This window comes from Narcine bancroftii, chromosome 5, assembly GCF_036971445.1.
Source record: "Narcine bancroftii isolate sNarBan1 chromosome 5, sNarBan1.hap1, whole genome shotgun sequence".
Taxonomy (NCBI): Eukaryota; Metazoa; Chordata; class Chondrichthyes; order Torpediniformes; family Narcinidae; genus Narcine; species Narcine bancroftii.
Window position 1 is genome coordinate 112,248,387 of NC_091473.1, and position 15,885 is coordinate 112,264,271.

General features: G+C 38.0%; 1 protein-coding gene across 2 annotated transcripts in view; it reads left to right on the forward strand.

Annotated features, from left to right (window-relative positions):
* The window catches only part of plpp3 (phospholipid phosphatase 3), a 169,454-nt gene that overhangs the window by 97,000 nt on the left and 56,569 nt on the right, over positions 1-15,885 (forward strand). For both annotated transcript variants that reach the window (XM_069938791.1, XM_069938792.1), the window contains exon 4: positions 2,328-2,385. In XM_069938791.1, the coding sequence (XP_069794892.1) occupies positions 2,328-2,385 (58 nt within the window). The remainder of the gene's footprint in view (positions 1-2,327; positions 2,386-15,885) is intronic.

A 15,885-nucleotide genomic window follows, 5' to 3' on the forward strand; every position in this document is an offset into this window, starting at 1 on the left:
ATAAATCTCTCACGTCAACTATGAACTTTAAATGTTCCAAGGAGAACACTACTAATTCTCCAGATTTTTTCATGCAACTATAAACTGTCATTCCTGTAATTATTCTTCAAGATGCAAGATTCACTTTATTGTCACATAATAAAAATCGTGTCATATTACACAAATTTGCTGTAAAGCAGACAAATTTGCCATTGGCAGAAATTGCCCGAATTGCCTCTTACAGTCAGAGACCAGTCTCCAGTAGGCCGCAGCCTCCGCGGGTTCCTCGCCTTGAGTCACCAGCATCTTGCTGCCTGTGTGGGTCCTTCAGCCACAGAACCCCTCACTGGTCCACCGTCATGTTCACCATCCCGTGGGTCATCTCCTCTGCTTCCCCTCAGACAGGGAGTGTTCTCCCCATTTTCTGGTGCCCTGCGCCGGTCGTCCACTTCCCTGGAGTCTGCAACCCCTGGTGGCTGCTGCTGTTCATAGGTGCTGTCATCTTGGGACCAGACCCCGCAGGCGCGTGATTTTAAATAAACCTAGCGTTGGCTCCTTTAAGGGGCTGTTCAAAGCCTGTATGGAGTTGATGGCAGTCATACTGGGCGACTGGACCCAGCGGGAGCACTGTGTCTCCGCTTCCTGTGGGTCCGCACCAGCGGCAGCACTGCCATTACAACACCTCTGGCAACGTCGTTATTCTTGTAGATCTCTGTATCCATTGTAAGACTCTGATATCTTTAATGAAGTGTGATGCCCAAAGCCTGACAGCAATCTCCAGCCATGGTGAACCAATGTTTTATAAAGACTAATTATGGCTTCTCTATACTTTATATGGTTAAAGAATAAAGTGAAAAAATTGTATATTTATTTTAAATCTGCTTTCTCAACTTGACTTAATTATTTTAAATTAAATAATTCAACTATTTTTAATTATCTTTGCACATTCATCCCCATTGACAAAGGACACTTTTCATTTTTATGCATGAAATTTCATCTGCCATCTCTCTGCTCATTCTCTTTAATCTCTTAAAGTTTATAACTATCATCCTCACAATTGAATAGACCTTAAGATAATTTCAAATATGGTAATTGTGTCCAAGTAGTTAAATATTAAAGAAAGCAATGGTCCCAATACTTTCCTCAGCCTGAAAAATAATGGTTCCCAACTTTTCTTTATTTTCTGATACTTTATCAATTTTCTCTCCAAGTTGCTGTGGTCTGTGGTGGGTTTCAAGCTTGATAACAACCAATTTGGCCTTTTAAAGTCCATATACACAACATCAGCTCATAATCAGTTTCCTCATGACCTGGGTTGATCTGTCTGCTTTTGTAGGCCTCGTGCTTCCACCATTTCTATGTAATGTTTGCAGGTTCCACTTGTCAGGAATGACTCCACAAACTTACAGCTGTTTCTAGTTGAGACCCATAACTCCTCAGCTTCTCTCTTCGATTCCCTTCACAACCAATAATGGCTCCCATCTGAATCAGGGGATTTAGTCGATATTCTGCAAATGCCAAAAATCTACCTACCCACTCACCACATGTTTTATGGGTTCACTCAATATATTGCCACATCCATATAGCCTCACGTGTTATCTAAACATAAAAACACAAAATAAATCAAGAGCAGGACTAGGCCAGTCAATGTCTAAGCTTGCTCTACCATTCAAAATGATTATGGCTGATTTATGATAGCATCATTTCCATTTCTGAGCCAATATTTTTTCCTGGAAGTTATGAATCAGACTTGTTGATTTCCCTCATCTATGTTGTTCCAACATGCCAGAATCTGTTCATCTTTCAGATATATATATTTATCTCCACCTTAAATGTATCTAATAATATATCTTTACACAGCAGTGGAGAATTCCTGAGATTCACTACCCTCTGAGAGAAGTTTCTATGCATCTGTTTTAAATGACCGCTCCTTTATTTTGTAACTATGACCCTTGTTCATGATTCTTCTGCCAGTGGAAACATCTGCTCTATCAAACCCCTTTAGGATCTCAAATATTTGAATAAGGTCACCCTTCATTCTCCTAAACTCCAAGGAATACTAACCCAAACTGTTTAGACTCTCTTAGAAGGATGACCTTCTTATCCCAGGACTATTCCTGGTCCGTCTCCTTTGGACTTACAAGAGACTGATTTTATGCTGTTAACCCTAAGGAGAATGGGAAAACATTTTTTTTTGCATATCATTTGCATTGAGGCTGATCTGACTTTTGTCAGTGTGTTTCTCTCTACATAATTTGAACTTTGGGTAAGTAAACACTTTGCCATGTTAAGTGCATATTGCATAAGAAGACCTGATGATTAATGAATTATTTTCATTTCTTTTTCAGGAAATCTTTCTTTTCAGGACATGCCTCCTTCTCTCTATACACTATGTTGTATTTGGCAGTAAGTGACAAAATATTTCATTTGCTTTTCTATAGTCTGCATTAAGGAATCCAGATTTCTTTAAGCATCCATTTTGTTGAAGGTGAAATGTATTTCAGTCTTTTATTTTGGCAACAATAAATTCACAATCTATTTTTCGGTTACAAGTTGGGGGTTGCAAATCAGTATTGGCACATTTTGTGGCATTTTAGTAGTGGTGGGAGTGACACTGGCATTTCTTTCGAAGATACTTCGAGCAAAAATATTCTGGCCATTCTCTTCAATGTTATTCCATGCTGATGTTTGAGCTTCACATGACTCTCCTGCCCCCTCTCTTGATTTTTTAAAAATCTCATCAATTGCCCCTTAAATTCCTTCTCCATCCTTGTATCCTTTCTGGATTTTCCTTGCCTCAACAACTTCTTGTGAGTTCTAAGCTCTCTGTGTAAAAAAAAAAAAATAAATTCCTTATGAATTCCCATGGTCATCATATTCATGGCCATTGCTTCTGGCTCCACTTGTAAGTGCCTAGTGGGGCTTTTGGTCAAGGCATCTATGATTGGACATTAATCCCAATTGATTATATTTAACATGTGGTTGATAGGTCCTTCTCTGTTCCAACTCATAAATGAGATGGCAAAGAAAGAAGAGCTTTATATTGCGGTAGTCAGAAGGTGAATGTCAGGAAGGACTAATCTTTCCCGTTTCAAGTTCCAATAGTTTTGTAAAGTATTTACAGCCTGAATTCATTGTTCATTTTCCTTGTACAGTCAAAAGAGAAGAGAGCACCCTGCTGTATTTTGTTTCCTGTTGCACAGCTCCTAGATCATTTATCCTCGAATCATGTTTTGCTGTATTAAAAGTTATTTGCTGTAAGGATGCAGCAATAAACTGCAATCTGTATTTCAAGTAATGAAATTTCTCAACACCCTATCTTGTATCACCCAGTTAGCAACATAATACTCTCCACGTTGTAACTTTGGCAAATCATTTTACACCCTTATTTTCTGGGTTTTAAGTGTTATCAATAGCTGGTAAGGGCATATGGTAGTTTCGAGCATTTAATCAGAAGTGAATAGCATAATAAACAGATACCAGAGAGACGCAAGGTAGACTGCATAGGTCATAGAGGGAAATGTTGGTTGGGTTCCAGGATAAACACAGTGTAAGTTACAGAGGACAAGAATGCATTAGCCACAGAAGGGACTTGTATTACTGTGGGGAAAGTAAACAAAAAATGAACTTTGAGAAAGCTGCTGACAATTCTGGATTCACAATCTCCTCCTGGTTCTCAACTGAAAATCTATCTCTAGAACTGCATAGCTTGGGATATAATTAATACAAATAAAAGGTCCAGGCACATTCAAAAGTATTAAATGATCAGAATGGGAACATTTCCCTGTGTAATATTGTGTTACGCCTGTAGCTATCTTACTTTACCTGGTCTAATTGCTTTTATTTTGAAGTTCATTGAGTCTCAATAGATTTTACATTCTTCTCATTGTCAACAGTGCATAGAAATGTCTTTGTGTTGCAAGCTCAGAGAAACCATTGGAAAATAGCTCTTTGGAAATCAGGTCTATGAACTTTAATCTGCTGTATTACAAATTAGACTAATTTGCCTGAGCTAATTCATATATAAAAAAATGTTAGAGCATTTCCTCTTTATTTAACTTTCCTCTTTATTTATATTAAAAAAATTATTCTAATCTTAGTTTTTGAAATTTGATAATTATCTTTGATTCTTGATGAATCCGGTTTCCTGGAAAAAAAAACACACAATTCTTTGACCAACAAAGTGTGGTGTTTGGTTTACTCATTCATAATTTGTTTGTCTTATTCCATCACTCTGAATATTTTATATCCATATGCTTGCACTTAGCTCGATAGTTTATGGAACTGTACTCTCAAGCATTCTGAAACTAGTAAACATAATTCCCATCTTGTCTGCCCACACTTCTTAATAAACCATTGGAGAAACAAATAGCACAAATAATCATACGTCATACATCATTTGCATTCAATTATACCCAAACCACAAATTTCAGCCTGATTTCCAAATAGAATTTCAGGCCACAAATGTACATTATTTATCAGAATTAAATACAGACAAAACTGTGTATATATTAACATAAACCTGAAGGGGTTTTTCATTTTGAGATAAACTGTAATTAAACTTACTAAATGTTTAATTTCTTTAAATATAAAATAACATTTTTTGGTAACATGGTTTTTTTTCTGAATGGATGTTTTTCTTTTATTTGAAGTAATCCTTATCACAGAAAACTCCCCCAAGACAAAAAACTGTTAAACAGAATTAGCCATTTACAGTTGCAAGTTTAACTGTTTTCCCTTTATGGCATGAGGTTAAAAGTTAGTGGGGATGTAGAAAAAAGTTTTGACCCTACCTCCAGATTAGGTTTACTGATGCTGCCCAGATACTGGGCTTCATATGGCTTGATTTATGAAGCTTCTCAAATTGGGGTCAGACTCTTGCCAGTTCAGAGCAATGGCATTGCAATAACTCAAATGCCTTTTCTCATTATAATATGTTTTAATGCATAGTAGCTTGGAGTTTTTAAGCAATAGAAGCATTCTTCCAAGACTGAAGCAATAAAAAAGGACAATTGTTCTTGTAAATCCAAAACACTAGAAAGGCCTTTGCAACTAATTTCCAGCATAATGCTCTTTGTCTGTGGATATTCCATTATGCTCCCAATGTTAGTAATAGCAGAGCAGAATGGGACTCTGAATTGAATTGAGAACAGTATGCTGAACGACTTCCAGAACTCAAATGACAGGCCTCCAAACAAGTGATAAAGGTTCCAGGAAAATATACAAAGAGGTACTCGTGAAGAGGTGCAGACTGCTGTACTGGGATTTAAAATTCTTCCACAGGGAATTGCTTTGATTTAAAAAGGGTCGAGCCCAGAAAGTAGAATAGTAATTTAAAGGAAAGTGCCTTTCTTTAATGCTAGCAATATCTTCAGAGAGGAAGAGATTGCATCAGATGCATTTGCTGGAACTGCTCACATTAGCCATCCAAGACTCTTGTATTCACGAGACAAAATCTATCTATTTATTTATTTATTTGTATATATGAATATATTGTTTGTCTGTAAGTGTGTTGTGTCTGAGGACCAGACAACACTAGGCTATTTCATGCCAGGCCACTGCCTGGAGGCCGGCTACAAGCACGGAGGGAAAACTTAAAACTTACCCTTCATAGAGTAGCCCTAAAAGGCTGCTTCTGCATTGCATTGATATTGAGTGGCATCTCGTAGTGCCCTCTAGATCCGAATGAAGTGGGGCGACTGGTGCCGTAATGCCACCCATCATAAATATGCGGGAGAGTAATGGCCGTCTTCTCTACCATAATTCCCCCACATAGCTGGAACTGCTCTGTGATTCCCAGAACAGGTCCAGCTGCGTGGGAGACAATGGGTAGGGAAGGCAGCTATTGTTCTGCCACATTTTGAGCCACAGAGAGCTGCCTGGTAAGGCTGTTTCAGCTTGCACTGGCCACCCCTTGAAGGCCCGCACCAGCCCTCAACGCCCTGATGACTCCCACTGCTGCCTCTGCCTTGAGGGGATCATGCAGGGAGAGGGGTGAGTGGGAAGATGCTGATGGCATCATCAGCCCAGCCTTAACCAGCCACTTGCAGTCAGGTGACAGAAGACAGCACTCCACTGATTATCCTTCCCTGAGAAGGGTTGGATTCAGCACCTCAGAACTGGCCATGGTGCCTTCAAAAACTTGTGTCTCTAGGCGTGAGGGTGGAGAACCTCCACCTTTACAGTCAGGCATTTTCCTTGCTTGAAAGGGTCTACTGTTTTTCAGATTGTATTTATGCAATCAGAAGACAATAAATTTGACTTCTTAACAGGCAATATAGATGGAGCTGTAAATGACCTTCACTTACCAAATTCAAGTTCGTTGAAGTCAGTCAAACTGAATTTCAGAAGCAGCTGGTTCTATGTGGTTGGACGATCATTCTGTGATTCTGCAATTTTGTATTACAGCTGGGAATGAATTTCAGTTCCACAGTTTCCTTGGAATTTAGTGCATTCGTTAGGGTGTATTAGAATGAGCAAATGCTATGACTAACTGCATTAAACTTTAATTGCAACTGAGGCCCAAAGCTTTAGAGCAGTGGTTCTCAACAATTTTCTTTCCACTCACATACCACTTTAAGTATTCCCTATCCCATTGGTGCTCTGAGATTAGTAAGGATTGCTTAAGGTGGTGTGTGGGTGGGAAGGGACCGCTCTAGACCCAATTGTGACTGAAATATTTTGAGAAAAATTATCATTGGCCCATTTCTTTTGGAGTTATGAAACCGTGCACATAACGAGTCAATAGCAGTGGTTTTCAAACTTTTTTCATTCCACCCACATACTGTAGTGGGTCGAGCGACAGCGCGGGTGGATGAGCTGAATCGCCGCCACAGTCAGCCATCCCAAGATGGTGTGGGGCCTCCCTCACTACCGAGAAGAAATCTGCGGTTGACGCCACGTGCGAGCTAAGGGAACCTCCCGCTTCCATGTGGTGCATCCTCAGCTGAGGAGTGACGCAGCAAAGCACTGATGTCACTTCCAGAAGCCAGCGCAAATGTCACTGGAAGTGGGCGTTTCTCACAGGGGTAATGTGGCAAATTCAAATAATAGTCAGTTTTTGGTTCACCCTCGTACTATGTGGACATCTCTTCGTTTCCTAGCAATGCAATACCACCTTAAGCAATCTCTTACTAATCACAGAGCACCTATAGCAGAGGGAATACTTAAAGTGGTATGTGAGTGGAAAGAAAAAGGTTGTGAACCACTGCTTTAGAGTCTTGGTTTTGAGGGTTGGGGTGCATCTAGGAATCTGATACCAGTTGTTGCTGTCTGTTGGCAGCGGTGGTTGGAGACTAGCAAGAACATTGGCCTTTGCACCATCTGTGGCTGATGGGGCAGGAGGAGCTGGAAATTGGGAGGGAACTGGTAAATAGACTAAAGGATTTCAGGAGAGAGTGGCTTGGAGAGGAAAATTGTAGGGTTGCAGAAGGCCTCAGATCAGGGGGTGAGGGATCAAAGGTGTTGGAGAGGGTTGCCTCAAAAATAACTGATAGGTTGGAGGGGGCTGATTTGCTGGATGGTGGCGAAAGTGATTGGTCAGCATTCATCTTGTAAGGTTTGCAGAAGTACGTCTATTCTAGGAGCTAACAATAATGGGCATTCTCCAAAGTGCCTGCGAAATAAATTGATTTCCAATTCCATGATGCTGATTTAAAAAAAAATGAAGTGGCGTAGAATTGAAATTCCAGACAGTGCATTTTAGATTTTTAAATATTTTGTCTACTCAGTTATAACCATATAACTATTACAGCATGGAAACTGGCCATCTTGGCCTTTCTAGTCTGTACCAAATAATTTGGATTTGGTCTGTACCAAATCCTTCCTATAATTTGGTGACCAGAACTGGACACAGTAATCTAAATTTAGCCTCACCAATCCCTTGAACAGTCTCAACATCACCCTCCAACTCCTGTATTCTATGCATTCTTATATTCTTCTTGGAAGTATAACAGCACAGTGAGAACAACAGGGCATCTGTGACCTCAATATCCTTCCAAATCCTTCCTGTCCAAATGCCTTTTGAACATTGTAATTATACCTGCATTTTTGCAGCTCATTCCAGATATGGACTACCTTCTAAGTAGTCCTTCATGACCCTCTTAAATCCATCCCTTCTCACTGAAACCTATGTCTTATAGTTCTAGAATCATCTACCCTGTGTAAAAGACTACGAACATTCAGTTTATTTATAATTTTATAAATCTTTCTAAGGTCATCCTTCAGGCTCTTGCACTCCAGACAATCAAGACCCAGCCTATCCAACCTCAAGATCTACCTCAACCACATCCTGGTGAATTTGCTCTGTACCATTCCTCAGTCTCTTTCCTATACTGGGCAACCAGAGCTGCACATAATAATCTAAGTCTTATCACACCTTGTACAGTTGGATAATGAGGGCCCAACCTTGGTACCTATGATACCGACTTCACCTTAGCCAGGTACCTTCTTCAGCTGATCCACCTGAGTCACCTTTCCTGGAGTTGTACATCTGCACTCCTTGTTCTTGAATTTCTGAGACACTCTACAGGGCTCTATAATTTACTGTACAAGTTCATTCCTGGTTTGACTTACCAAAATGTAGCACCTCACACTTGACCAAAATGCTTTAAGGATTGCAAAGTAGGTAGAACAAGAACTGAGAAGTGTTAATTCAGTGTTAAACCAAGCAAAATAAAGGATCAACAAAAGGAAAGAAAGGAGGGATTGTGTAAAGAGTAGAAAAGTTGCACTTAAAAAAAAATCTGACAATGAAAACGTTTTCTTATGAAGATTTTCTCCTTGAAGGGCTAGACAATTTGTAATTGTTTAATACCTGGGTGAAAAATGATTCTTACTCTCAAACATCACAAACTTTGGTATATTTGTGAGATTGTGGTAGTGTGTGTCTGAGAACAACTGAGACAGCAGGCTGTGAGCTTGTTAAGCACAAGCTAGTTGAGCACAAAATAATTTACTTCGAGCTTCACACTTCAGCTTTTTAGGCCCTTTGGAGCCTGCGGCTTATGTCCCAGAACTCGCATAAGAGCATTCGTGTATTCCCGGTCTGTACAGGAAGCGAAGGAGCCGCGACCCCATCTTTGCTGTGGCTGCTCTGCTGACTGTGTGTAACAAGTAGAGCCGGTTCGCCACGACAAATATTGTTGTGTCATGGCTTCCTCCAAGGTCAATATCTCCATTGCAATATAGATCAGACTCAATGATCATTTTTTATAGTTGAACCATGCATTCATTGAAGGGAGTAGTGCAACATATAAATTTACTTCACAAGGCATTAATCTAGGCGATGTCTCTTGATTCCAATGTCAAAAATATTCCATCATTCCTCCTGGGTGTCGGGTTGTCTGCACAGGAGGCAGAGCAAACCAAGAGCTTCTTCCTCTAGGTAGGTCCTTTTCCGTTGAAAAACTGTGGTTCTCATTCGGAGCTCAAAGTCATTGAAAAATGTTGATTCTTTTTCGGCATCTTCACGATAAAGGTATATTCTTCTTTTTCTTCCTGTTTAAATTACTGTAAATTATTTTATTTTCCTTTTATAATTACCCGGGAGCTTCGGGAGGCTGCCTCCTTCCTCCACTTTATCACGTGACGTCCCCCGTAATATATGTAAATATTAAAATAAAGAAGTGTGTTGTGTGCTTCATTTTAACTGAAATCTACTCCTCCCATAAAGCACAGAAACAGACACTTCTGCCACTCAACTACACTCAATAAACCTACAACTCCAATATGTTTTTTTTAAGGGTGGGAGGAAACTAGAGCACACAGAGGAAACCCACGCAGATACTGGGAGAACATGCAAACTCCTTACAGACAGCACCGGATTCAAACCTGGGTCACTTGCACTGTAATAATGTTGTGCTAACCATGCCGCTTGTAATGTAATTAGCAATGCCTTACCATTTGATTATATTTGGCTGCCAACTTCAGGGCAGTATGGAGATCTGTAATGGAGGGTTGCAGCCCATGGCATGCCTCAAGTGCTGTTGTAATGAGCCCAGAGGACCCCAAAACCCAGCAGCAATAGATATTCACCAGAATAAATTGTTACTTAAACAAAAGTTGCTTTTAATTATCTTTAAACATGAAAACAGAATCACAATTTAACTTATCACGATTGACTTAACTAACCTAACTTAACCCCCTTCTATTTCTAAGTGCACGTGTATGCAATGTATGGGTAAGTTCAGAAAAGTTCTTTGGTTCACAGTTCAATCTCACTTCTCATTTTTCCAAGTTCACTGGTTGCAGGCAATTCTTGTACTGTGCACAGAATTTAACATTTATAAAGTTCACCAGGCTTTGGTGCTTGAAAGGTAAATGGTTATCGCTCAGGAAAGTTCTTATCGGTTTTCAGAGAGAGATTTGTTGAATGCTGGACACCCACAACTGATTCATTTTTAATCAGCCACTCCAGTGTCTTGCTGAAGAAACTTGCTCCTTCAGGGTTTTCCAGATGATAACCTCTTTCTTTCAGGTCACCACAGAGTTTGTTTTTTTACACTTATTTCAAGTGAAACATTAGATAGCCAGTCCTCTCTTCTTGCATGAACCACAAGGGCTTTGACCAGGCTGAACTAAACACTCACAACCCGTCTTCCAAATGGGGTTTTCCACAAGCTTGTCAGCTTGTCCTGTTCCAGTCCCAGCTGTTGCTGCTGATTGTAAAACTGCAGAACTGATCTGTCTCTCTTTTTAGAGAGAAAGCCTGCAAAATCACATGACCCTCCTAGAACAGCAGTTTCCTTCCAGACAGTCTGCGGCTCCGACGAGTTCTTTCATCTGTGGCCTTTTTGTAAACAACAATCCATTAGTGAAGTTTCTTGGGCACTCTCCAAAGCTTTTGCAAATGCTCTGGGGTCTAGCATGAGCAGAGCTGCAATATTTTAAATAAGATCTGTTTTAAAGTGTTTGTATGTGACCTACACTAACAAAACTACCCCAATTTATCTCCCAAAAACATATCTATATACTGTCATACTGTTTACATCCATGTGTTGTCTTAAGAACTCACACATATGAATACTAGATGAAGCACTGCTCTCTTCTGTAGACTTCCCTGGTAACTTATTCCACATATCTTAACTTCTACTTAAACAGAAGATTTTGCATTTAGTTTGGTGACTTCAATGTATCTGATGATCTGAATTGTAAACATCAAAGGCTAAGAATCTTGGAACCAGATTTTGAAATTAATTCAACCTAGCCATTTACATTCTGGGAGCTAACTACACAAATCGGGCAGCATGACTTCAGAATCATTATCTCAAACCTACAAATTCCGACAAAGAAGTGTTTTGAAAATAATTTACTGTGTAATTAAAGTCCCAGCGGTGTTAATCCTTTGTATTACCTTACACTTAGCAATGCCAAATAGCTCTAGTCCCCAGTGAATACTTTACATGGTTTGGCACATGTACAACAGTTGCTGTGTATTAGGCCTTATGCATTTGTTTGAACTTTGCTCACTATATACCAGGAGATACCATCAGCTCCAGCATTTGTGTACATTGCCCAACACATGGAAGCATTCTTGTAATGATCAGCACAATGTCTGCAGTTTTTATTGATGTGAAAGACTGGAAAATGATCACTTTCCATGGCCTTTAATGTGCCATGAGGTTTATTTCTTTATCTTTCAGTGGTGTTTTTAATGCAATTTTTTTGCTCTTGGACAGGTCTATACAGTTATTTGCCATTAGTACTTGGCTGCAATTGATCTATTGAGTTTATTTTTCTATAATTTTCTATGAAAATTCCATTTGGAAGCACACTACTGAGCAGAGTAAATGTGGTCACTATTAGGCAGGCAGGACTTACAGAAACACGCTTTTCTGGTTTGTCCTCTTTGTTCCACTATACAAATTCAAGTCAGGTACAGCAATTCCTTTAGTATCATGTTCTGCTAAATCCGCACCATGAATTGAAACATGCATTGGGCAGCAGTTCCATTTTAGAATGATGGATTAACAGAAAGAAAGATGTTGCATTGATGTAGTACCTTTCACAGCATCAGGGTATCTAAGGGCGTCATAGGGGGACTTTTCCATTGTGGTCTTGTTTGTAATGTAGACAAATACATGTAGTGAGATAAACAATATAAAAGTGTGTTTTGATAATAGGGAGAAATATTAGTCTGCACATCCTGTCTTCAAATTATTGCTACCTAAATGTTTGAATTAATGTCTTGCCCCAAATGCTGGGATCTCTGTTACATCTGCACAGTTTCAATACTGCAGTGAAATGTTAGCTTAATTTGGATGATTTCTGGATTTATGTAGCAAGAAAATGTTTCTGTTTCACCTGTGCAACAAACCACATTAATACTGTTTTAAAATTAAAAAAAAAGTACTGATGAAAGATGTAATATTTACTAAATATAATGATGTAACCATTATTATTTAGTAAATATTATTTACTAGCTAAATATTAGCTAAATATTATTTAGCTGCCTGCTTCTAATAGTCCATTCATATGATGCATGTTAAGTTTATTTCATTTCTTGTAGGCAGATAAATCACTGCTTAGACATAAACAGATAAAAATGTTTGAAATTGCTCCCTAACAAACAGAGTATTAGTTTACAATCACAATTTATTTTGTGTAGCCATGATTTCTTAATCCATTTTCATTGCAGACTATTTCAATTCCAATCATAACGATGTATCCATTTTATGTTCAGGCTTTAACCAATTAAAAAAAAACAAGGTACAAATAAGCCACAGAAATGCCAGTCAATCGTCATTGCCAACAAGCAAGAATCTAACCGACTTCACTGAACATTCTTTACTTCCCTTTATTTTTGTTCAGCTTTTTTTCAAGCTTCTTCAAATTTCTTTGCGTTTATTTTTGTAAGGTACGGGAGAAATATGACTCTAATGACATCAGAATCAAATTTTAGTGATAAAAGAGTCAGATGCAGGTACGTGGGAATATATATTTGGCCAAGAACAGGGAACATTTCTAATCTTCTGAACTCCTGGGTGCTCATTTATGAAACCTCCTTATGGTTTGTACCAAACTAAGACCGTTTACTTGGTTTGTAGTTATAGAAGGGTGGGTGAAAAAGAGTCAAGAAATGTGAGACTGAGGTAATTTATTCATGGCTATACAGTATAGAATGTTGCAACTGGTCCTTCAGCCCTTTTAGTCTGTGCCAAACTATTATTTTCCCTAGTCCCAATGACCTGCACCTAGCCCATAGCCCTACATTCCCCTATCATCCATGTGCATGTTCATTTACCACTCCAGCTGGTAGCTTGTTCCCCCTAAACTTTTCCCCTTTCACCCCTTAACCTATTTCCTCTGGTTTATATCTCACCAAACCTCAGTAGAAAAATCTGTCTATATTCTTTATAATTTTGCTTATTTCCATCAAATCTCTTCTCATTCTTCTATGCTCCAAGGAATAAAGACCTAATCTGTTTAAATTTTCCCTTTACCTCTCCTGAAGTCCTGGCAACATCCTCGTAAATGTTCTCTGTTCTCTTTCACTGAGATGTTGGAGGACCATGTTCTTATTGTACCGTGGGGTTTTCAGAGATTTATTCAGAAATCTCTTTGATGGGGAAAAAGATGACAATCGTGAAGACTGGCAAAATGTTTTCATTTAATCTCTGTTTTGTTGCATAGTGTCACCGTTGATTAATTCCTTATTAAAATAATTTATTGCTTTAGTTCAATAGAGCAATCTAGAGTGTGGAGATTGGTAGGAGTCATAAAAGGGCAAGCCCTATTGTTACGGAGTTAATATTATTGCTGTGAAACTTTTCACACATACATTTTAATGGGACAATCTTTATCTTGATTGCTTGGAGTTCCAAAGTGTGTCAAAGTGAATTGTTTCAGTAAACTTGGGCCAAGCAGTTTAGGGTGGTGCAACAAATCTCAGATGTTTGTGCACTTAACAATAGTCAGAAAATTCCACTCCATTCCTAATCTTGATAATAAGACAAGACCCCAGATATTAAAACATGTATGACCTGTTAAAAATTATTAGCTTTAATAGCACTTTTAAGAGCAGGAAAACCTTGTTTGTATGGAAGTTGGTTTTAGTTGTGACAAGTTATACTGTTAAACTATTTTAAAGGATCCAGAGCAGAATAAACAATAATTTTCATTGTACTTTCCCAACATATGAGTAAGATGGAGAGTTCAGCTTTAGATATGCTGCTTAATTGTATGGATTGGGAACATTTTCCATGATGCCAATAATTAATTCCCAAAGGGGAAAATCATAGTAAATAATTGAATATATTAAAATATATAAAGTATAAATTATTAACTTGTGGATCATATTCTTCATTAGAATTTTTTTTAGAAACTAAGAAAGAAGATGATGATTAAATAATACAATTAAAATCAATCTCGATTAATAGCATAAGGACCACCTGATTCTAAATGCTTGCCTCATCTTTCTCACTCACTTGCAGTGGCAGTAAATTCCATTGATGACTGGAAGAAGTTAGTAAAAATGTTAAAATATTAGCTTAAACCAGGGAGAAGCTTTCTGCCTTTCCATTTTTATGGAATGTTTTTGATGACCTTAAACCCCAATTTTTTTTAAACCTGATTCTTGCATTTTAAATCTTTATAATGTTGACATTTCACCATTTCAAATGATAATCTTTAAGGTAATGATAGTATATGAAAGAGAGGAAACTGCATGCCAGAGTCTAACGACTTCAATTCTTAGCTCAGCAATTGAATGGGGGTGGGGTTTAGGATTGAGGGATCCGCACAAGGTTCATGATGCAGAAACAGCCAGGTGAGGGACCATTACCACATATCTCCCAATACTAAATGCTATAATGATCCCTTTTAGTGCTTAGTCTATTAGCTATCTTGATCCTTGGAGTACATTCCTAGTGTTGCACAAGAACCAATGTAAATTGTCAGGTCTGTAAGCAATATTTCCCATCTTTTTTTTTTAGCATAAATAAAAAAGCAGAGGAACTGAGATCTGTAAATCTAAGAAAAGTAGCACAGGATTGGAAAGCTGCTAAATAATGCATAATTATTTAAAAAGGAAGGAAAGGATAAACTGAATAATTACAGACCAGTTACCTAAATGTCAGTGATGGGCAAGTAATGAGGCAGGATAAAGGCACTGAAAAAGGCACAGATTAATGAAGGACAGTTAGCTTGAGGTTTGGCTCTACCTAATTTCAGATTTTACTATTGGGGAGTTAACATGCATAATATCACGTTTTGAATGTATTACAATAATCGATTGGACTGCCCATTATGGGTCACATTGGAGTTAAAATTCTCCATTACTGCACTTCGTGGATATGTAATACCTTTTTCTTTAAGTTAAATAACTTGATAATCCAGTAGTTAAACGTGCAGTCAGATTCTGGTTGCAATTCATAAAATATTTTAGCTTAAGCGGTTTTTCTCTTTCCAGACTAATTTTATCCAATTACTTTTTTCAACCTTCATGAGTAATTTAACTTTTTAAAAATTTTTAAAAACTTTTTATGACTGGCATGGAATAGCGATTACAAGTTTTAAAGATTTATTTATTGACAATAATATTACTACATTTTAACAATTGTCAAGTACATTTGCTTTACCGAAAACTCATTTTTTTTTAGGTATTTGCAGATTAGAAACTTTCTCCACTCAATTACTTGAGTTTCTTAATGCTCCTGACCCAAATATAATTGACATAATTTTTAATTTATAACCTACACAGAAAGATTTAATATCTATTATTTATAATATGGTGATGAAATTGTGTCAAGCTCCTTAAGATAAAATTTAAAAAGCATGGGAACAGGACTTAAATTTTTCAATATATGAAGAGAGTTGGGATTTAATTTTTAAATTGGTTAATACGTCATCATTATATGCTCGCCATTCTCTCTTACAATTTAAAGTAGTACACGGAGCTCACATGTC